At 50.6% G+C, this 23,445-nt stretch overlaps 5 protein-coding genes across 13 annotated transcripts in view; 2 read left to right on the plus strand and 3 right to left on the minus strand.

Annotated features, from left to right (window-relative positions):
• Nucleotides 1–90: 90 nt before the first annotated feature.
• On the plus strand, nucleotides 91–10,156 carry LOC118511384. Its single transcript, XM_036054391.1, has 4 exons — nucleotides 91–1,365; nucleotides 1,440–5,938; nucleotides 6,030–6,904; nucleotides 6,970–10,156. The coding sequence occupies exons 2-4, from the start codon at nucleotides 1,597–1,599 to the stop codon at nucleotides 8,209–8,211; spliced, it is 6,459 nt and encodes a 2,152-aa protein (XP_035910284.1). The 5' UTR covers nucleotides 91–1,365; nucleotides 1,440–1,596; the 3' UTR covers nucleotides 8,212–10,156.
• A 1,127-nt stretch (nucleotides 10,157–11,283) lies between these two features.
• On the minus strand, nucleotides 11,284–13,293 carry LOC118511393 (CCR4-NOT transcription complex subunit 11). Its single transcript, XM_036054423.1, has 5 exons — nucleotides 13,008–13,293; nucleotides 12,841–12,935; nucleotides 12,518–12,759; nucleotides 11,914–12,447; nucleotides 11,284–11,830 (listed from the first exon to the last, which is right to left on the minus strand). The coding sequence occupies exons 1-5, from the start codon at nucleotides 13,022–13,024 to the stop codon at nucleotides 11,354–11,356; spliced, it is 1,365 nt and encodes a 454-aa protein (XP_035910316.1). The 5' UTR covers nucleotides 13,025–13,293; the 3' UTR covers nucleotides 11,284–11,353.
• A 187-nt stretch (nucleotides 13,294–13,480) lies between these two features.
• Nucleotides 13,481–14,814, minus strand: LOC118511402 (jupiter microtubule associated homolog 1). Its single transcript, XM_036054436.1, has one exon. It carries the CDS (start codon nucleotides 14,592–14,594, stop codon nucleotides 14,202–14,204), a length of 393 nt encoding a protein of 130 aa, XP_035910329.1. The 5' UTR covers nucleotides 14,595–14,814; the 3' UTR covers nucleotides 13,481–14,201.
• A 760-nt stretch (nucleotides 14,815–15,574) lies between these two features.
• On the minus strand, nucleotides 15,575–17,634 carry LOC118511396 (carnosine N-methyltransferase). The gene is made up of 7 exons (XM_036054430.1): nucleotides 17,145–17,634; nucleotides 16,814–17,063; nucleotides 16,633–16,751; nucleotides 16,410–16,550; nucleotides 16,172–16,334; nucleotides 15,875–16,108; nucleotides 15,575–15,808 (listed from the first exon to the last, which is right to left on the minus strand). The coding sequence occupies exons 1-7, from the start codon at nucleotides 17,273–17,275 to the stop codon at nucleotides 15,704–15,706; spliced, it is 1,143 nt and encodes a 380-aa protein (XP_035910323.1). The 5' UTR covers nucleotides 17,276–17,634; the 3' UTR covers nucleotides 15,575–15,703.
• A 44-nt stretch (nucleotides 17,635–17,678) lies between these two features.
• LOC118511385 overlaps nucleotides 17,679–23,445 on the plus strand; it is a 48,810-nt gene continuing 43,043 nt past the window's right edge. The window contains exons 1-2 of one of the 9 annotated variants that reach the window (XM_036054392.1): nucleotides 17,679–17,827; nucleotides 21,029–22,003. The gene's annotated coding sequence lies outside the window, so the exon portion shown is untranslated. The other 8 variants (XM_036054402.1, XM_036054396.1, XM_036054393.1 and 5 more) reach the window with 8 other exon arrangements.

Genomic DNA, 23,445 nt, shown 5'->3' on the forward strand with positions numbered 1-23,445 from the left:
GCGTACTTTCTATGCCGTTTCATTTCCCTTTTTTCGTTATCGACAATCATTATAAAACTGCAGGGAACCAGCTTTCTATCGCGTTCTGCGCTGTGAGCATGTTTTGATTCAAATTTTACAAACATAAACAAAAGCCCATTTTTGTAAACTGTCAACACACTTGTACCAGTAGCGCGCCCACTGTGCTTTCTCGCGCTTGTGAAAATATTCTTCCCACTTTGACAGATGATTGTGTGTGCGCGTGTGTGTGTGGAGAGAATTGTATATGTCGAATCTGTCCGTGAGTGCAAAGAAAGTTTCGCGTTCCAGAAATAATAAATTAAATCTCACCATTTCAATCCACAAAACGTTGCGAATTTTACGAACATTACAAGCGTTTCCTTTAGGTGATGGTGTACAGTGCGCCCCGAAACAATACAACATCTTCAAGATACGATCGAACGGCCGCTGCGAAAGTGTTTTGCGTTTGTGCATTTTGTATGTGCGAAGCACCAGCAGCACCAGCACCAGGTTCATCTTGCCGTAGTGGCGAACAAGTGCCGTGAAAAATGTTTTGCTCCCGGTTGTTTAGACGGGTGTGCAGCAACGAATCATCGCCGTAAAAAATGGGCAGCGGTGGTTAGAAATGTACCGTGGCCGCAGCCCACTGCTCCCCATACTCGAAACGAAAACAGATGCTTGGCTGCGTGTGAAAATCCCTTCTTCCGCAGCTTTCCTCCAGCGTAAAATATACACGACCCACTAACTGTATGTGGACACGGCCGCGCTACAGCCAACTACAGCTATTGATGTGGCATTTGTGGTTTGGGAGGTTTTTTTTCGGAAGATATTTGGTTCGGTTGGTGCACCGTGAGAAAACAAATTGACGCGTCAATAAGCAGCAGCAACAGCAGCAGTACTGCACGATAATCTGTGACCAGATTTTGTATTCCGATAAATAAGTTTTATCACGGGCGAGGCACAAATCTTGCGTGAAGCCAAAAAAAGAAAAACAATATTTCATGTCGTTGGACGTTTTTCGAAATTGTCGGGAGAAGAGGAGGAGTTTTAGCAAATCATAAATGTAGAAGGTGCGAGGTCAGCAAGTGAGAACAGGTCACAAAGCAGTGCGAAGGAATTGAGGTGGTTTTGAAGGTGAATATTAAGCGTCACTCGACCGCTACTCTGTCGCGCGGTACACCCAAACACAGTACGCTTTCGCAACAGCAGCCAGCGTTGAATTGATGCCAAACGAATAGCTGCCCAACGGGGACAAACCTACCTGACACCCGTGTTCCGCGCCCGAATCCATTCTCCGCCGCACCTACGAATTGGAAATGAATGACTCCCAGCATCAACACACCGAAGCAGCAATGAATAATCATGGTAACTTACGTTGCTTTTAATGCGCCCGTTGAGCCGTGGGGCAATAGTAACGCGAAAACGCTTTTTGTTTGTAGGATTACTTGCGCGGTTCCACCTTGTGCCGTTGGCCACACGCAGCAGCTGCTTGCCCACCAGCCAAACTACAGATTATGACGACACAGCCCCATCCGACACGACAACAACACACACGTTCGTCGTTCCTTCAGCGCGGAGCCTTCTGCGATAGGGAAAATGCTGCATGCGATTTTACAGTGTGGCACGCATCGATTGCTGCGATTGGTGGCTCTGTTTGTTGTAGTCAGTGGCGCACTGCTGCTAGATTTGTTAGCAGCCTCACCGACGACCGTGTATGATAGTTACAGTGACAACCAGGCGCTCCCGGTGCGCTCTGCCTTAGACGAAGCGTCAGCACGTGGACACGATCCAGCCAGCTCGCTTGCCGCTTCACGTAGTAATTCTCTGCCGGCATCGGGGCAGCGGGAACCGGACGAAACGCTTCCGGTGCAGCAGCAGCTACTCGGCGGCGTAACGCGTGTCCCGTGGTACGGGCTAACGGAACTTTCTGACATACTGCTGCTCGGTGTGCTGGTAACGGTTGCCGTCCTCGGAACGCTACTGTTTGTGGTGCTAGTGTTGGGTTTGCGGGCCAAGTTACACGTGTTCCGGGGTGAAAGGCGTGCCGAACGGGACGTTTTACCACTTTCCGCGGACTATGCGCAGCGGCAACTGCAGGTGGGAGAGTGTGGCAGCGGGAACAAGTGTACCGGCAGTAAAGTGAAATTGATTAAAAGCCCAGCAACACCATCGCCCCCTATTGTGCTGCTCGAGGCGAGCGCGCTGGTAAAACCGGTACCGACGACGTGCGTCGCCGTGACAACGACCGGTGTTGCTGGAGGTGATGGTGGCCGTCGCCGTACCGAACAGCATTTGAATCTATCTGACAAAAAGCACCGCCGTTCCCCGACTAAAGCGAATAAGCGGGTACCGGCCGTAAGTGTACCGTTGCCGCAAGAGGCAACGGTAAACATGAGTGCATCGATCGGAGCAACCGCGATCGATCCAGCCACCAACGGTGCAAACAGTGATCGTGACAACACCGAACAGCATCTTACCATTGACGATAAGGAAAACTGTGTGCAACATCGTGTGCATTCCGAGCACGGTGAAGATCCGGCCCATCCGGTCAGCCAGCGAAACGTGCTTAAGAGACAGGCAGTTGCCGAACAGTCCGTATTTGGACTGTCCGGAACACCGCCCGGTAATGGATCCCCCACATCCACCTACATCCAGCTGCTCACCCCATCGTCCGCTTCATCCCTTTCTACATCCGCCGCAACCACCGACAATAATGCGACCCCAACCAAGGTTGGCCCGGCCGACTGTGGTGGAAGCGTTGGCGGTGGAGCGGGAGTCGTTCCCCTGTCCGCTGCGTTCGGGTTTTCGCCCCGCTCGATACAATCGTTTACCGTACAGACGACCGCCACGTACTTCCGCTTTCCGGATGTGGACGATTTTACACCGACACCGCGCACGCTGCCGAAACGGCACGCTGCAGGCAGTACAGCGGACACCTGCTCCACGCCACCGGCCGTGGATGCGCGCACTGAGGAGGAGGAGGACGGAAGCGAACAAACGAAACACGGGCCACAGGTGTCCGTTTTGGCACCGTCCCCGGGCTCGATGCCATTACCCCCACCGCCTCCTTTGACGCTAAATACGAACGAACCTAAGACGGATCGAGCAACAGCGGAAGTTACGAAGGAACCCGAACCACGCACGGCACGAATCTGTGCTCCGATGGCTAATAGGCGTGTGAGGCTGAAATCGATTTCACTCGATTCGGAAGGCGCTCGACTGGTGGAAGAAAACCTGAGCTCGACCATTCCGGTGCAAGAGTTGGTGGGAATGGCCGCCCATCGCACGGGTGGATTCGATAGCGTGATCGATGACGATGACGACGATGATGACGAAGACGACGACGACGATGCCGGCTATGAGCGTAAGCGCAGCGATAACGACAAAGCGAACGGATCCGGAGACACCGCTACCGGACAGCACGAGACTGAGGACGAGGACGAGAAACGGCGCGCCAAACGCGTCCGAAACATTTTAAACCTTCGACTAAACATCCCGCCCATGCCGCTCGGCACGGGTTCGGGACAATCGAGAATAGCAGCAGGAGGACCTCCGCCACCACCGGCCGCCTCACAATCGACGGGTTCGGTTGCGAAACCGATCGTGAAAACGGTCACCGTGACGGGATCGATTTCGAACCCGACCATGAGCACCCAGCAACAGCAACACCACCACCATCACGTAGAGGACTACAATGAGCAGTTTTATTTCGAGTACTTTGACTACGGCGATGACGATGAGGACGATGAGACGGATGACGACGAGTATGACGAGGTCGAGTATGGTGAGGAGGAGGAGGGCCACGAGGACAATAACAACAACAACAGCAGCAGCGGCGGTCACATGGTCGCATTGCCACCGGTCCCAAAGACGCCGACCCTTTCCCAGTCGAAGCAGAAAGCGAGTTCGCTCGATTCGGACAAGCTGAAGGTATCGATTCCGTACGGTGGTGTTGGCGGTGGCGCTTTCGGATCGGTCAGCTGCGGCGGTGGGATGAGCCACATCATGAGCATTGCGCAACCGACAAGTGGAACGGGCATGATGTCCTCCATGCTTAGCTACATGCATTCGCACACTCAGCAGCAGCAGCAGCAGCAGCAGCAGCAGCAACAATACGGACAATTTCAGTTCCACCAGCAGCAACCACAGCAGCAGCAGCAGCAGCATCAGTCGCTTCAGACTAGCCAGCAAGTATCCGGACAGCTGCAGCAACCCCGCCGGGTGTCTTCCGTTTCCGTGCCAACTACCCCGAAACGATACCAGTATCGGACGGCGGTAAACCATCACTACTATCATCATCCGCAGCAGCAACAGCACTACGCGAGTGGACAATCAAAGCTAAAACCCTCGTACCCACATCCAACCGGACCTACCGGGAGTTCCTCCTCCTCATCGACGGCACTGGTCAGCGATGGTGGCACAGCGAATGGCAATCGAAAGGACAAGAAATCCCCGCTCGGGCTACCTACGCCACAGTCGCAATCACCCTCGGACAAGGAAAGGGGGGCCGAGGAAGGGACGAAACCGTCCGTTCCGACCAGTGGACGATCCAGCATTCTGCAGCGACGTGGTTCGAACCATAGTCTTACCCTCAACCTGGACATTTACAATCGGGGCGGAAGCGTGGATTTGACCTCGTCGAGCTGCAGCCTTTACCGTGGTTCGTACAAAAATCTCCACCAGGTACAGTCGCACTCGCAGCTCTATCAGCCCCATCCGGTGGAACCGCCGGTGCGCGTACAATGCCACCAAGCATCACCCCAGCAGCAGCAACCGACGCCAGCCGCCCCATCCAGCACAGCAACGGTGGACGGTAGCACTGCAACCACCGGCAACCTAAACAACAACAACAGCACCTCGAACACAAGCAAAAAGAATCTCCTGCAACGACGAGGCTCTAACACGAGCCTCACGCTGAATCTCCGGTCGGGTGTTGGTGCGAGCGGTGGTGGAGGTGGTGGCGGTGTAGGTTCGACCTTCGGGTTGAACCGTTTCAGCAGCCACAATTCGCTCAATGCGGGCACGCTCGGTGGCGGTGGGCACCATCATCACCAGCAGCAGCAACAGCCGAACCAGCAGCATCAGCAGTTCCCATCCTCATCGATGGTACGGCTGGCCGGATCACGCAAGAGCCTGCTCGAACGGCGCAACTCGAACGCCAGCCTGACGCTGATCAACGTGAACCAACGCACGCTCTCGGTGTCGAACTGTAATCTGCGCGGCTCGATCTGTAGCTTGAACAGTCTGCTGACCACGCACACCCAGAACGAACCGGCACCGTCCGGTATGATGCTGGAGGAGGACGAACTGGACGGGAACGGGGATAACGATCACAACCATCATCATAACCATCACCACCACCACCACCACCACCACCACCACCACCATCACAATCACGGTCAGCACGGAGCGCAGCATGGGCAGCATTCGGTGGTGGGGCACCACGGTGCGCAAGGACATCGCGTTGGCGGTGAGGGTGAGCTGCGACGGTTTGGGAGCAGCGTGGATGCACCTTTTACCGGGCACGATGGCACGACTGGCGCAGGACAATCGGGAGAGACGCGCGAGGCGAATAGCAACGGCAAGGGAGGATCTGATTATGGTTATGCACGGCTTACGGTGTGTTCCGGACAGGCATCGAGCGAACAGCACCACCACGGTCGGCATCATGGGGCCGGAGGTCATCATGAGGATGCAAGGGGTGGTGGTGTGTACGGTGGCAGCCGGCAGCGGAAGTTCCGCAGTTCGGACAGCTTGCACAACATCAACGTACGGGAGCAGGGTATGCATGGGTGTGAGATGATGGGCGGTAGACACCATCAACACCACGGGCATGGGACGTTGGAGCGACAGCTGGAGAGAGATACGAAGCTGATGTCCGTCAGCACGTACCAGCAGCGCAGTTGCCAATCGTCCTTTGACGAGCGCCATCATTATGGTAAGTGTAGCGTTTGGGGTCTTGCGTTATTGCAAGCTCCCGATAGCTTGACTACTCGTGCTCACACTCTTTCCTCCTCATTCTCACTTAGGATCGTCGGAAAACTTCAAGGAGCACCAAAACAAACTTTCAATCCACCGCGGATTCTTCCAGAAGGACCCGTCCACCGTAACGTCAACTTCGTCGGCCAACAACCTATCGGCGCTCGGGACCGGCTCACTGTACAACTGCTGTGGCAACTGCTGTAGCAGTGGCTGTTGTAGCTGCTGTTGCTGCTGCTGCTGCTGCTGTGGTGCCGGCACCATCGATGGCGGTGGTTGTTGCGATGGCAACGGGCTTGCATTGAAGGCGGGCAACTTAAGCATCAGCAACTCGAACGTACGCAACATCTCCACCAAACCGCTTAGTCCACAGACGACCAGCGAAGATTTTAAGATCTATCTGGCCAACATTCAGTTCCTTCAGAATGCATCGAACGTACTTACGATAGCGTACCTGCGGAAGTTGCACAACTTCTTTAGCAAAACGTACCGCAAAATGGTTGCGTCCGCTACGAGCACCACCCAGGAAGCGCACCGGCAGCACAGTCACGCGAAGCGGGAAGCGGCAAACGATGATGGGCAGGAACGAACGGCGGTAGGGGCACGAGTGGATGGATCGGGTCAGGAGGGTACGGCGGCGGCGGCTAGTACGAAGATGATGTTACTGCACAGTGACAGCCTGCACCATCCGCCGGTGTGTGATGACGAGTCGTACGACGAGGAGCACAAGAAGATGGTGCTGAAGATACACCAGGAGTTTTGGGATTTGCCCACCAACTATCAGGAGAAACCGTTGGTGTTTGGATCGCAGGCCAAGAATCGCTACAAAACGATCCTGCCGAACGAACATTCGCGCGTTATTCTCGAACCGGAACGGGCACCGTCGGCCGGAGGTGAACCGTACATCAACGCAAACTATATCAAGGTGGCATAGCAAGTTGAGCTGATTGTAAAACGAGCGTCTATTTAACACTTTTGCTTTACTTCTAGGGTCCCGATTATGCGAACAACAGCTACATCGCTACCCAAGGCCCACTGCCGAACACGATCTACGAGTTTTGGCTGATGGTGTACCAGAACGTCGCGCGCACAGCAACGGCAGCCGGAACATCGGTCGCGTGCGCCGGTATTGAGCAAAAAATTGTGATGCTCACCAACTTTGTCGAAAACGGACGCCAGAAGTGTGCAGTCTACTTCCCCCAGAACGAAGACGATTGGCTCGCGTTCGGCAGTACGGCGGACGTGGACGTGGGTGAAGTTTTGCAGGAACGGGACGCACTGACGGCAAGAATCTCCTGCTGCCGGGTGGAGGCACCCGACGGTACCGTTCAACCGGCAACGATAAGAGCACGGTGCGACAGCTGCTTCTTTCTCGTGCACAACGTGTGCATGGAGCAGCGGAACGGTTACACCTTACGCACGCTGAACGTAATCTACGGCCGGCAAGCGGAGGAACCAGCTGGCGAAGGCTCGAATGCGGAAGATGACGGCGGCGGTACGCTGTTCGAGTTGATCGCGTTCCGTGCGCATCACTACTGGTTCCCGGACTGGCCCGATCATCGTTCGCCGAAGGATATAAACGTGCTGCTCGACCTGAGCCTGGATATGCTCGGTACGAACGTGCTCGATACGCCGCGCCCGGAAAGCAATCACTCGCTGAAAGGCAATCAGCCCGGTACGCCCGGGCTGGAGGAGATGGTCAGTGCCGGTCAGCTTGCTGCGCTCGGTGCCACCACAACGCCGACCGTACTGCCGATCATTCACTGTTCGGCCGGTATCGGGCGGACGGGCTGCTTGATCGCGATACTGAACGGGCTGCGTCAGTTGCGGCTGTCCGTGATGGCGCACCAACGCCGGCTACAGCTTAAGCAATCGTCGCAGCAGGTGGCCCCGTGCCAGGAGGACCCGGTTACCGTCGGACACAAAACGGCTGCCGATGAGCTGCAGGACGAGCTGGAACAATCGCTACCCTTGCCACCGGTTCCCGATGGTCCGGCGGAGGCACGTCGAAAGTCCGCCACGCTGACGTCCGGCAGTGGGACGTGCCGTGGACAGCGGGGCGACGGTGGAGCCACGCAGCGGGAATCGGGACAGGTGGATATTTTGGGCATTGTATGCAACCTGCGTTTGCAGCGCGGTGGCATGGTGCAAAACTCGGAACAGTATGAACTAATCCATCGGGCGCTCTGTCTGTATCTGGAGAAGCTAACCCAGGAGGGACACACAATGTAGAACCTAACGATAGTGTAAGCGATTTCCGAATCTGTCTGTCGAGTTTGAATTTGTCTACAACAGCACAGCAAAACGCGACTATGTGTAGCTGTGTAGCGTTGAAAATGCAAGTGCAAGAACCATACCAAAGATTATGTCCGGTCGAGAGCACAAAGAAGCAAAGCGCAAGTAATACAATCAAAACTAATCACCTCTGTTGAAGGCGGCAAATGAGGCGCCACCGTGCGCCAGTGCGAAACAGAGGTAAACGAGTAGATCTGAGTAAGTTAGCGAAGGTAGTAGTTACACCATAGCGGACACAACACAACTGTAAAGCTGTTAGTTGTAAGTGGTAGCCGGGTGGGGGAGGACGCCCTCGGCCCATTGAATCACTCCCACTGCGGCGGGCATTGATCGTGGTGGACTGTGTGCGAATGACTAACCTAACTGTATGGAATTATGATGGTTCGATGTATGTTTGTCCTTACTACAACTACTATAACTATCACCAATACTACTACTACTACTACTACTACCACTACTACAAACATGGTGTGCAGCAAAAATGGTATTCTAACGTTGGGATTGAATTAGTCACGAAAAGGCAAACAACTAACAGACTTAACTTAACATATTATTATTATATTGCAAAACAGTAAAAACAAATAGGAAAATGGGAAATTAGAATCGCCTGTGGGGGGGAGGGCAATTGGGATGGAATTTTACAAATCACACGGGAAATACATGCTGCATACAGCTATATTATTATTGATGGAGTGCAAGGGATATGGGGTGGGGGGGTTTACTAGGACACTCGCTAAGGACAAATGCGCTTTATGAATGTTTAGTGTGTAAGCGAAGTAAGAAGGGAAGAAGAAATGTCTGTGTGTGTGTGTGTGCGTGTTTGTGGATGTATGAGCGGGGTCGAGGATATATAATGTTTAAAGTAATGATAATGATGGGACGAGACAACTAAATTATTACATAGATGGGATACATATATACACATATATACATATACACACACATTACCATATACACAAAACACACACACACACATATTCATCTATGTTGAAAGGAAAAAAACACATAATACATCCACAACATAAAAGATTTGGAACAAAGGCTGGATTTTTTTTCTACGAAACACCCCATTTAATGGACTGTGGATGGGGCTTTTGGTTGTTTTTTTAAATAATTGGTGAAAGGAGGAGAACATACAAAACTTGCAAAAAAAAAAGATCAAAATGAACTAGCAAAAAGCAGCACTTACACATACACTCATACCTTTAGAGACTCTTTTGAAAATGGTGGAAGAACAGAGATCAAAAAGTGGCAAAATGGCACGAGGAGCTGTGGAACATTGTTTAGTAGAAGCTAATGAAGCTGGAAAGTATTAAACTAGTGTAGCAAAATCTTGCAAAAAACAACAATAGCTATGCGCAGGATGTGGCGGGGGGCGACGGGTTTTGAGAAATGTCCTGTGCGTGGAAGGATATACCACATTGAAAAATGAATGGATATCTTTTGATTTTTCGAATGGTTTTCTTTTTTCGGAAAAAACCCGGCGCTTCTCTACCGTACTCCACAGCAGGGAGGGTGTGTGTAATAGGCAAATTTTAATCGCTAATCCGTTAACCCAGAATGGCGTCGTCACATGCGGCATTTAGTACAACAGTTCGAATCGATGATCAGCAAGTTGTTGAAATGCGGACGAAGATGTAGTGGGAGGTAGCTTTTTATGTTCCGCAAGGATATGTAATATGGTGGTGCAAGGAAGGATGGCCAGCGGCGCACCACAATCATTCACCAACTAATACAGTGATGGGCGTGCGGCGGGATGAGGCCACACAGCAGTAAACCAAAAAAAAAGAAAAAAAACGGATGAACCGACAAGAGGCAACCACCACCACTACCACCACCAAAACCACAACAATATGTGTGTAAATAAATGTGTGAAAAAATAGTCCTTTCGTGGAAGGATGCTTATGATTATTGTTTGAAATTCAACGGGTCACGCGGGGTCACGTGCCTCCTGATGAAGCCTGATTGCTAAAACACGAGCGCCCAAAGGTGCACAGTGAGCGTCGTAGTTCACTTTGAACTCTCCAGAGGCACAGATTCCAAGCGGGGTCCAGGAGTCGAGCAGCAGATGGCCACCATACAATGGAGGCATACGCATGCACCGAAAGACCCCAAGGAGCAGTAGAGCGTCTTGATGAAGACCGGGTCCGTGAAGTCACGAACAAGTTGCTGGACCCATCAGCTGGTTGCCCTTGGTGACACAACGTGAGTGTATTTTAAAGGCGGAGTTGTTCGGACCGGTCTCGGATGCTATGGCGTATCAACATAAGAGCGGAAGAAGCGGCCACACGGAGCCTTGTCGGTCAGGGGGGCCTCAACTGCCAAGGATTGGCGGCACCACTTCGCTTCAGGATGGAAGTTGAGTCCAAACAGGGGTACCGGAAGGTTGGAACTTTGGAAGATTGTGGCAAATGCTGGAGAAGACAAGAACGAACGAACGAACGAAACACCAGCTACTGGCAACCGGGCGAACGGGATAGGAAAGCCACTCTCTGATTGGCTTGAAATGTCATGAAAATGTCACCAGACAACTAAACCTAGAGAGCCCTTCTAGGTCCTCTTGCCCGATAGGATCAGTCAGGTATGTATCCTTGTTCACCCCAGCCGATTGGATTCATATGAAATTGGATGCTGGAGGAAAATTATTTACACTATTAATAGCAAAGGCGACAGCGGTGTCGGTCTTCACACGTTAGTACCGGGGTTCAAATCCCACCCAGAACAGACCGTCTTCCCGTACCCGGGACTTGATTATCCAGCTACGGATCTAACCAGGCCGAGAGCTTTCGAGGTTGTAGAGCCAAGGAAGAAGAAAAGATCAATAGGCAAGCTCACTTTTCTGTAGAAGGGAGAACATCTAAAACTTCACTCCAAATAAACTCCAGTTTCGTTGCTCATGGTCCACAGTCTAGGAAACCACAAATGGCGGGCGAAGAAGGAATTGTATAGCCGGATCAGCAGTTGTTTATACTTCTGCTGACAATCAAGACGTTCTCTACAGCAAAATAATTGAAGCATTATAATTTATGTGTTTATTGCATTCCTAGATTCTTCAGGTGGCCGCTGCTCATCCAACCGTCTAAGATTCCTTCGGCGATTGCTGTACACCACCGGCCGTCCCCGTCCCGGAGCTGCTCCCAGCCACCGTACCCTGGTCCAGTTCGAGCTGTTTCAACAATCGATACAATGCGGCCGCCTCCCGTATCCGGCTAAATTCGATACAGAATGTTTCGATCTCGATGTACAGCTGCTTGACGTCGATTATTTTGTTCCGTATCAAGCTCTGCAGAAACACGCAGACCAAGCGTACCAGCCGGTTCTGCATGTACTTGTCGCGGATCGTCGAACAGGTGCCGATACTGTTCACAATGTACAGATGCACGAAATGGACGGGCAGATCGACGGAAGTGGTAAGCCGGTTAACCACCTCCATCGAATGGAGCGACAGTTCCATCTCAACGATTACGTCCAGGTAAGCATCGATGTGGCGCGTTTTGAGCAATCGCATCAGAATTTCGATCGCGATCGTTGGATTGTACTCGATAAGGTTAGGAAGCTGCAAAAGCGAAAATGATGAGTATTTTCCCTAACCTCAAAACCCCTCACCCCCACTCCCCCTCCTTATCCCGATATTCTTACCTTTTCCGGTGTAACGCACGACAGGTGCGTCTGTTGGGTGTCCTTCTCCAGTTCGTTGACGAGCGTTTGCTGATCGGCAATGCTTAGCGCCTGGCGGAACGATTGATCGAGCAGCGTTTGCAAACATTTGTCCGGTGTTGGTTCCGCGTCGCTACAGCTATTGTAGACGGGCTTGTGGTAGGACGGGCTGCCCAAATCGAGCCAGATCAGCTCATCCTCGCACGTCAGCAGCGGTGGTGCTACGGACAGAAACGAAGGGCCGAGCGCGTTCGTCAAGGGATTGCTCGCGTTAAGGTGCATGCCGTTGATGAGCTCTTCGATGGCTGGCCCGGTATAGTTTTCCAGCCCTGGTTCCCGCCCGGGTAGAACCGGTATCGCCGGAATTACATTCATCACGTTCGATCGTACAGTAAGCGGATAGTCTTTTAACCGCTCCGTCACCTTTGCCTTCACAAACGCAATTTCCGCCGGTCCGATCGGGGTGGGCAGGGCGGCCACGGCCTGACAAAACATTCGTGGCGTTTTTCTGTCAATCTGGAAGATTTTTCGCGCATAAGCCTTTGGTGCCTTTTTTGTTCAGTGGACACGGATGCCGCATGCTTACCTCCGGATCACCATTGGACAGCAGCAGATGTATAAACTTTAGCTCAACCATGTGCCTTCGGGTGTTGGCCGGCGGCACACCAACACCACCGATGGGTTCCAGAAACCGGGCCAGAAACAGGTAGAAGGGCGATTCGGTTTGCTCTTTGCGCCGGATATCGTACAGCACGTAAATGCCCGCCAGCCGGTCAAACGGGTACGTCAGATCGTTCTGCAGCAATAACAAAGCAAGCGCTGAACCGACTGTAGGGGAAAGATTGGCAGAGAAGAAGTATCGCAACGGTTTCGGTATCTCCCCGGTCGATCAAGTGGCGGTATACGTACCCTGGAACCAGTTGCCCGCATTAGTCAAGCGTTTCTGTATAATAATCGAGATTTTTTCGAACGATTCATAGCCAATGTTGGACGCGGTTAACAGGCTGCAAAGAAACACACGAAACACAGGTAAGCAAAATTGCATTCCCTTTCTCTAACAGAGCAACACCACTTACTCGAACACTTCACGCATCTTTGCAAATGGTAAATAAAGGGAGAAAGTTTTCACCCCGGTTTTGTTTTTTCAAGGGTGTGCAATTCGCCCCAACACAGCTGACGACGGGGAACAGCGCGTACCGACGCGTGCCACCAACACACCAACACAACTGACTGCATTTTGACAGTACGAAAGAAGCAGAAGGAAAACAATAATGCAACGCTAAAATAAAGCAGGAAAAATCGTTAAATATAAAAAGGGCCTTTGCCATGGTATCCGGGAGCGGTTCCACCACAAAACGCCCGTAACTAGGCGTTTTCCCCCATGCAGAACCTCGATAGTAACTCGGTACGGTCCGTAGCCAATAGCAACGACAGCCAGCGAGATCGGGATCGGGAAACGCATAAAATGCAACCGTTAACCTCATTTTCCCAATCCGGAAGTCTGGTTCTATTTTCGGATTAGAAAAAAGGGACAAACACGGGAGAAGGCTTGTTTTTTGTATGCAGCTGGCTTGTAATTAAGCTGTAGTTGTATAATTTATTTGTTCCGTCATTTGTGTAAGAGAGTGAGAGAGGGACGCGGGTCAACCATTCCGGCGCTCGTTGGGCCAGTGATGGTAGCCCCAGCGTGCGGTCTCACGCTTCACTTTTGTGGTTGTTTTGTTGGAAGTTATAATACCATACGCAAAATACACAATATTAGAAAGTAATAGTTAGTAGTAGGCTTTAAGTAAAGGTTTTGTGTGTTGTCTTTGTTTGTTTTTTTTTGGCAGTACTGCTAACCCTTTGACCCCATGGAGACGAAAAAGGGTTAGCGAAGGGTGTTGTATAGGGGTGGTGTGTGTGTGTGTAGGTGTTTCTTTAAAAGCTATCAAGGATATCGAAGGTACACAAGACACTAACAAACAAAATGGAGCATTCCCCCTGTGTGTGAGCCACGACGCGGTCAGGCACGGTGATATGGCTCACACTTCGCCGGGAGGTACGAGAAGCTACAGAGCAGCAGAGTGTGTACGCACACCGATGTATAAACATAGAAAAGCCGTCGAGATCTGCCGAGTGCGGGTGATCCACATGCCCGTGTGTGAAGAGTTTGGTTCCGATGCAAAGTAGGCAGGTGCGATGCAACTGCGCGCGAGCTTCGATGTGTGCGCAAGGGTGGTGGTGCAGGTGGTGGGGCGGTTGGTGGTGCTTCGCAATGACCAACCAAATCACCAGAAACCTTGCGAGTGTCCACCCGGCGGCACACGGGCCCGTTCCGACGAGGCCGACGCTGGCTTGTTCGCTTCCCCACCACCTGACGACGATGCTCCATTCGATGATGCGGCCGCCGCGGATCCATTTTGGGCTGCAGGTGATGATGCACTGCTGTCGCCACCAGCCGCGGTACGCTTGCCCGGTTCGAGCGTTTCGTTCGGGTCCATCGTGCCCATCACCGCGTTCATGTTGGACGAGTTTTGCTGGTTGTTTTTCGGCCGGGGCGGATTCTGTCGCACGTCCGACGCACCGAAAATGTCCGAATGGCCACCGCCCGGAGGTTTCAGTACGCGGCTCGATGGTTTCGATTCGGCGGCCACACCAACGTTAAAGTTTGTCGACGACATGATACTGCTAATGCAAACTGGGCGAGGAAGTTTTGGTCAGCCAGAAACGGTATTTCCGAATCGAAGTACACACACGGTAACTATGCACACACGCCTTGGTTCGACACGGGAGCGTAACGACGAGTCGCCTCTTTTTTGTTGGTAGAGCGGATCAATAAAGTGAAGCGACGACGCAAGATGTTGAAAATTCAGTTGGCGTTTTGCTGGGGGGTTTGCCGTTTGACAGGTGCTAGAAAATAGGTCGCACGGTGTGTTCGTGACACAAAATGGGCCACCGAGTATGAGAGTTTTTGAAAAAAAATTTAGGTAAACCGGTCAAATAAGCTAGTTAAATTATTGAGCAACAAAGAAATATTATTGAAAAGAGAAATCAATGTAATCTGAAGAAGTTATCATTAGTTCAAGCTTCAGTTATTGACCCAAACCAAATCACGATTGGGCCTTGTCAAATTCTGAAAATGTTTGTTACTGAACAACTGAATTTATTTGAAATTTGCTAATGAAAACTGATATTTCTCAATCAACTACCCAATTCTTATACGGCGTTCATCTTTCAAACAGAGAGATAAAAAGAGGTACAACATGTAAATCCTAAAGTCTTTACCTATTTGAAAAACAGTTAATTTAGTAATATAAATTGTGTACTAATGCAGCATGATATCATCGAAGCCAATGACATCATCCCGGTCTGCAAAATCGCTTACCTGCATAGCATACAACTCGCTCACCATCAAACATTGATGTCTGACTCATCGGGCGCTACAGCCGCTTTGTGCAGCAGTACTCCCTAGCGTACAAGGTTCAGGGTCAAGCGCCTACACCGTCAGTCTGCCTAAATTTGAAAGGCTTCGGTTGTCCGGTGTCATTTTCATTTTATGACAGTTTTGCGCAGAGTAATGATTCGATAAATTAACCGTCTGTTGCGTATTTCAGTCAAATAACCTATTTCTCTACATAAATAAAACCACTATCAGCAGCCATCCACTTGTTCTTGCGAAGCTGTTGTTGCAAAATAAATCATTATATATTTGTCTATATATCCTGTAGAACCATTGGATCTGAGGCAAAGTGCACAGTAATCGTGACACGATTAGCGCGATGGCATAAGGTCAATTGATGGGCTTCTGGCAAACCAAATATATGCTATTGTAGTGGCTTTGATGCATGGAGTTGGGGTTTTGAGAATACGTCGTCACTACATTCGTTTCATTTTTCTATAAAAAAGCGAATAAGGTTTAATTATATTTAAATTTCAAAACCCCATATTAATCCACTCTTACCAGAATGATGAATCCGAGAGAGCGAATAATTTCAAGCAGATCTTCGTACGTAGGTTCGATGCTACCCTCCCCTGGCACATCGGAGAAGTGGTACAGCAGTGGACCCAAATTTACCCATATCCCACCGGGTTTCAATATCTTCTTAATCACTTCCACAAACTCGATAATGTTATTAGCACAGTCGATGAAGAAGCACGTAGCTATACACTCCCAGTAATCCTCATCGCGGTATACCTTGAACGAGAACAGTGATTTTTGCATATCTGATTACTTTTAAGAAGATATCTCACACCTTACCTGCAAAAAGTCTCCAGCTACCATGTTCATCGTGCCTTTCGGTGGGAATTTCCTTGGGCTCACATCGGGAAACGTGACCGGAACGAGTTGGTTCTGCTGCGACAGATTGTTCACAAACTGGTGCACCCAGGGATAGATTGTACATTGATTGGCAACAACGCATCTGGGCAAGATACCAACACGCAGAGGATATAGTTTATGTTAAATCACCCATTCCCACCACATCCATTCCTACTACCTGTTTAATACAAAGTTGGACGCAATCAGCATGAAGAGAGAAAATTCGTTTCCTTCACAGTAGAACCCCTGGCAGGCAAGCTCGTAAATCAGCCGACCAAGCCCCGCACCGGGCACCAATATTTTCACCTTTGCGAGGTCACTGAAAACAAAGACACAATAGGAAGAAGTGACATGATTAGATAACGCCGGGCTGCTATCTTCCCCGCGCGAAAGGAACTCACTATTTAGCAGGATCGAAAAATGACTTAATCTCGTCTATTATTGGTGTGTAGCATTGGTCTCGCTCCAGTTTGCCCTGTTCGCTCCAGTCGCGAAATATTTGTTTCATCGTTATTTGTACCTGTCGGGGAACATTCACGATGAAAAATAAACCGAAACAGAGCCGAATCCGATCCGATCTACCTTTTGAAAGTCCTGATAGCGCAGCTTCAGCCCGTCGGACGGCTGCAGATCGGGCTCGATATTGTGGTCCGCATTTTGAAACAGACAGTTGGCATCCTGAATGATTTGCTTTATAACTTGCGCATTCACCTCGATGCAGCGCTTCAGGTTCTGCAGATGCTCCCGGTAGTTCGAAAGCATCTTCTGGTGTGCCGGTGGTAGCGTTTGTAGAAAGCTTTCCTTTCGCTTCAGTTCAGCCATTGAGCTGTGCCTAAAATAGAAGAAAAGAACGCGAGCAAAATGTTAAACATGCAAAGCCGAAACCACGCTGAGGCGCAAGCTTTGCCCTTACCGGTAGTACTTGAAGGCGGCAATGATTTTGAAAAAGTTCCGTCGTTCCTCTTCCATATCCTCGACAACACTCGTGTCGGCATCGTCAATTAATGGTTCTTTGGTATTGTTAGAAGATGAGGACGATTCCATGGCCGATGATATGTGGTGTTTTTGGAATATAAACCAGAAACCCCCCCTAGACTGTTTTGTGTGCGGCGTATCCAGCGATTGCAAATAAAAACAAATGCACCTCAGCTGGTTTGACAGCTGAGGGAGATGCACTTTTGGTGTTGATTTATCATAGAGGGTTGACAGCTTCACATTCGTTGCGGATGTTTGTTTGCAAAAAAGCTTAATTTTATCACCAAATTAGGAAAAGCCTCTACTCGCAATGACTACAGAAACTGAAACACGCTCCGACTTCTAGTTTTACCCAATTTAATGCACAATTCAGCATAATTTGTTGTTCGCCATCGGATGAATATGTGCCACGCATGACATTTCCAACTGGGCTGAGCAGGACGGCGAATGAAACGGCGATACACACATTGCGAAACATGACAGATCGGGTTTTCCACGGTGACACAGGTTCGCTCGTACGTTCGCTCCCCGAAAAAGCCCGTTTTTCCAAACCGTCGAAGAAAGGGATGCACGCAGCAGCAGCAGTGCAATCGCAAACGTAGTAGTAGTAGAGTGCAGCTGGTAAGCTGGTGGTGTTGTGTGGGAACGAAAAGGGGAAGCCGATTTGGGCCAGTTTCCTCTGCCAGCAGGCGCAGGCAGCGGTACTGGTGATGGTGGTGGTGGTGGTAGTAGTGGTAGTGGGTGCAGTGCCAGCCAGGGGTCGTGGTCGCATTCTCGTTCACATTCGTTCGCAATCTTGATTTCCCAATCGAACGGTGCGGATGGGCGAAAGTAACAACAACAATAATATAGTGCCCCGTGTGAGTGTCTGCGCCGTGCTTTTTCTTGTCTCACGACTTTGTATGAACGGTGTGCGCCCGAACGACCGACCCGAATAGTGCGTAAAGAGCGTAAATTGTGACCGTGTGTGCATGTGGTTCTCTGTGCCTACCAAAACGAGGGCTTGAAAAAAAAAAGGCAAAAGTGTAAGTGAGTTGTCAAAAAAGTGAAACTTTTATGTCCAGTCCGGCGGCAGCTATACGGATCGCTGTTCGCCCCACGATAAAAAAGCTGCCCTGTGGCGAAAGAAAAGAAGGCACATCCCGCACGACCCGACACGACTACTACGCTAGGGTAAAAGGAAAATCGTCAACCCGCCTCCGATGGTGGTGTGTTGGATTTTTGCACCGTCGAGCACCGCAAGCACGACGAAATTGCACTACCCTGCAAAGTGACACGGCCCAGATAGGGACACAGGTCAGGCCAGATATAGATTTTTTGTTCAAGCTCTTCTCGGATCTCGGACCGCGGCCACTTGCCCGTTCCATGCGATACGCGCACGCTGTCCCCTTTTTGTTTCGGATGTTTGCAAATCATGGCCTACTAATCGTGCCTAAACGGCCGTACGGTACGGTTTGGCTCCAACCCGGATGTGGCCGGATGGGGAGAGTTGCAACTGACCAAATGACGTGACAAAAGCGCCGTACGGCTGAAGGAATTCCACCGTTTTGCCACGCAAGGACACGGGCACGGAGTGCGTTTTTGTGAAAGGCGCTGATCACAACGCACACCACAACCACCATCAATATAACTAAGCAACCCGTTGTTGGTGTCGTCATCGCACCGTCGTTGTCGTCGACTGCGTGAAGATTATTGCGTTACGGATAGTGAAGGCAGCTTGGGCGGCTTTGGCGACTGGGTGCAAAAAAAAGTGCCATTCATTCCGACCGGACCGGATAATTGTGCGTGCGTGGACCAAAGGGGGCCCTCGGTTACGCGGCCATCGGAAAGGGAAAAGTGAGAAAGTGAGTAGCACCGTGTCGTCTTTTGACCCTTGCTGGCAAAGTAAACTGGAAAACAGCCGCCAGTTCCAAAGTTGTGTGTCGTCGTCGCTATGAATCAGCACAGTGCGTACATGTGTGTGTGTGTGCTTCGATGTGTGTATGTGGACGAATTTATATGGCAGGTGTAGAAGTGTGTTTGTGACTCGTTCGCGATCGCGTATGTGTGTCCCACCCCGGAGGTTTGTGAAAACGTCATCTTCCTCTCACTATTAAAAAGACGGACGGAGCAAGTGTCATCCCCAACATCGTTTTTCACATACATAGGTCCCGTGCTGTTTGTGTGTTGTTTGTCGTCGGTCATCGGGGCATTTTTGTTTTCACGTCATCAGGATTTGCAAAGCACCCCTCCCCCTCCCTCCCACCTGCTCGCTAGCTCCTCTACTTGGTGGTATTTTCCCCGCCACATATGATTGATTTTGGCCTTTCCCCGATTCCTTCACGGTCCAAGAAGTCGGCTTCGAAAACCCGAAGTCCACCACTAATAAGCAGGCCAACCAGCTGATGACGTTTACCGATCCGTCCGTCCGGTCGAGACGACAGGCCCGCCGTTTGTTAGTATTGGTCGCAGTTGTCACTTTGATAGTGCGCGACGAGTTGGGTAGGGGGTGGGGAAGAGAAGGTGGTGGTGTGTTTCCGATTTTTCTTTTCGTTTCGGTGGTGGGAAAAGTGATGAGCTACGGTGGGAAAAAGTCCAATATCGTCAGTTTTGTTAGGGTCTAGAATACTCCTCTGTCCACATCCCCAACATCTTTTTGTGCGGTGTTTTCACTTTTGATGTCGGTGCCACACTCATGCTGAATTGTTGATGTGGTCTGCCATTGCTAGCTTCTTTGACTAAGTTTCAAGCTAGTAGTCAGTCCGGACGGGATTAGATATCTGGCGTTGTTTGCTTCAAGAATGGCACCGTTACTACATCATCTATAGATCGTGTCTGTATTTCTCCAAATGTTATAAACAATAGAACTTCATAATATGGTCAAAGTAAATGATCCTCGAGGGTGCATCTTTGCGTGTTGGCAAAATCCCTTGCTGTTCTTCCACTGCAAAGGGCAAGGGATTGCTGTTTTTTTTTTTTTTACTTTTCTTGGCTCCAGTACCTCCACCTCGATAGGTCTTGGGCTCATTTTCTTGCTGTATTGAAGAAACAGCCCGTCTGGGTTTTCATCTCTGTCCCATAGTTTTAGCAGCCGACCCTGCTACCAATCATGATCAAGTCATGATATATGTACGCGACAGAAATTATACATGAATAGTCTGTGGGCTCGCGAGACCGATAGGAAACTAAATATTTGATAGTAAAATTAAAAAAGTTTCCAATAAATATTGCCTCTTCTGGCTTGCGAAAATATTGCCTCTTCTGGCTTCAAGATCATGTACTGATCGCTGCTTGACTTGACACAAAGTTGAACGACACGTTTTGTGCAAAAAGGGCATCCTTGGTCATCCCAATATCTTAAAATTTCTCCCAAAAACCGATAAAAACTCGCAGCTGAAATTGTAACAATCAACCGAGGGATTTAAATGATTAAAATTTTCCCCCGGAACAAAAGCGAACGATCGCGCAAAAAGGAGCGTCAAAGCGGAAGAAAAACGCATTGGAATTTCGTACGCTTCAGGGCAATAAAAAGTAAGAGACAGAATGAGCGAGAGCCAGAGTGAGAAATCGACATAAATGCAGCGAAAAAAAAAGGAAGTAACAGTGAATGGCGATGAACACAAGCGGCGAACGTGATGTGTGGTGGTAGCAAGCGGTGAAGAGAAAAAAAAGCGAAAGGCTTTATGTATCCACTCGCCTCCACCCCCCCGCCCCCCACACTCATCCCCAAATGCGACCCTCCACCCCTGGCCGGTTAGCCGGCCAGCCAGCCAGCCAGCCAGCCAGCCATCCATCGGACCAACCTAGCCCAAAGTGAATTGTTTTTCCTTCTCCCTATACTAGTTACCCGCAGCAAGAAATCGACAGCAGAGCAACAGCAGCAGCCAGCATCAGCGAAACGGCACAATCCACCGGTGTGTGTGTGTGTGTGTGAATAGAGAAAGATATGTGCAACGTGTCTAACAGCTTTTCCTTATCCGGATCGGGAAAAACGAGTCGAAAGTAGTGGAATCAGGTGTAAATAGCGAAACGAAAGAGAAAGAGCAGTTGAAAAGAAAAAGAGTGAAAGAAAAAAAAACAACCCAACCCCATCCGACCCAACGATCATCATCATCCTGTTGTGCGCGCTGGGTGAGAAAGTGGTACGTACAAAACGGCACACTAGATCGCCGTGTTCCGTGAGTTGGCGGTGAGAAAGTTTTCGCAAACCCCGTAGTGAGTTCGCCCGTCATAGTGAGCGCGTGTGGCAGGGAAAACGAGCGACGACCAAAAAAAAAAAGAAGGGGGTGAAAAAAGTGTGTGCTACGATCAAGCAGCGGCCCACACACCTGTTGCTGCGGGTGCGTACGAAAATTTGATCATTGTATGCACACGTGTGACACGGCGGCGGTTGACCGTGTGTGCGTGTCTGGTTGTGCTTGATTGAGTGTGGTGTGTGAGTGCGTGTGATTTTTGGCAGCCAGTCGCGTTTCTTGCTGACTGCAGCCACAATCAAGTGCGCGTGTGTGCGTCGCAGCGCGGATCTATTGTGTGCCAACTGTCATCATCTCGCGAGATCGAACCGACACAAGATCACTGCCGTGTGTCTGATCGGCTTTGCTCATCAACACTCACCAGGGCTCACTTGCGCGCCGAGACGACAACGGTGCGTGTCCGTGGCGTGACAGAAGCCGTGATCTGTTGGTTTCTGTTGGAAAAAAAGGTTCCGGTGTCATCGGGAGCTTCATCCTGTGCGCGGCATCGCGCAGAAACGGTGTGTATGTCTGGTGTTTTGGCGCCCGGAAGGAAATGTAATGTGTTTGAAAGCTAAGACACAAGGTAAGTTACGAGGGCGAGCTTGCTAATCGCTTTTCTTCTCGTCGTCGTTCCGCCATATGGTTGGTTTGTTGGTTCCTTTCATTCACCAATCGCTCAGTTTCTTATCGTTGAACAATGGCTATATTGCGTGTATGCTTGTTAGCAAGCGGACACACACACGCACACGATGACAGCAGCATTGCACCAGCAGGAGCATTTTGCATCGGTTCATTCCCCGTACCGAAACATGCTAGTGCACGTTCCGACCTGGACAATTGTCGCTGCTGACGTCAGAGCTGCCTGCCTGCAAATGGCAAACGTGTTCGGAAAGAAGGGGCCCCGCTGTTGTTTGCATATGGAGTATGGAGTGAAATGGTCACGCGCGCGCCAGCCTGCCCGCCGAGAACCGAGAACGAGTGTTGCATGATTCATGGCTCTTGGTGGGCTTCGAACCGTCGACCCGGTCTCGTAAGCATTTCTCGTCCCATTTGCATTCTTCTGGTGCGGTTCTCGGTTGTTCTTGCCAGCTTTGCTGTGAACCCGTCCGAATTCCGAAGAATGCTCTGGAAGCGTTAAATTGTGTCCGCGCGCGACGACGACATGGAGTAATTTTCTTCCCCCATTTCGGCTGGCCGGTTTTCCTCGAAATGTAGCAAATTGCAATGGCGCGACACAGACAAACAGCGGTGGCGCGAGTGTGTTGCGCCGCACTGCTGGAAAATGTGGAAAGTCATTAAAATCCCAAACGAAGACCCAAGAACCATTGGCAAGCGACTGTCTCGCGTCGGCACTGTCCAACAATTTGCTTGCCCGATGCGGGTGCTCGGGCCATTCCTTCGCCCGAAGGCATTATGCAGGAATCCGATGGGATTGCTATTTAATATGCTTTTAGAGCCGGCACCACCACCGCAGCACAGTAAGACAGGCGGGCCCCGGCCTCCAGAGGGATAGCGGGCTAGCTGGAGTCGTCCTCCGGGAAAGGGAAAGGCGAAGGATGGCTAGCTTTATTAGATCGTTCCGGTGAGTCTGCGTTTGGTCTGTCGGACTGTCGCTTTTCGCTTGAGTAGGGCAGGAGCAGCTGACAGCAGCTTTTCGACACCGTGAAGCGGAGTTTTTCGTTTCGTTTTTTTTTTCGCTCCCTCGCTTGGGTTGCGTTGTGGGAAGCTTTAGCAAAACCGGGCGGCTTGCTTGACCGGCGAGAGCAATCGATGACAAAGCGAAATTAGGTGGCAATATGGAGCTTGGAGCGTGTTTCCTCGGCTGGATTCCAAACGTGCCCGTCCAAAAATAGCACGCAGGGTCATGCGGATGCGGATGGCAATGGAGACATTTCAAGCGCCGTGCCTACAAGATAATCCATTGATCGGTGTCAAAACCGATGCTGGTGGCTGTGGGCGCTTTGCGAAGAATTGTTTCAATCAGATGCTTCTCGCCTTGGATTGCAAATCGGATGTTTTTAAATA

Source organism: Anopheles stephensi, chromosome 3, assembly GCF_013141755.1.
Source record: "Anopheles stephensi strain Indian chromosome 3, UCI_ANSTEP_V1.0, whole genome shotgun sequence".
Lineage (NCBI taxonomy): Eukaryota > Metazoa > Arthropoda > Insecta > Diptera > Culicidae > Anopheles > Anopheles stephensi.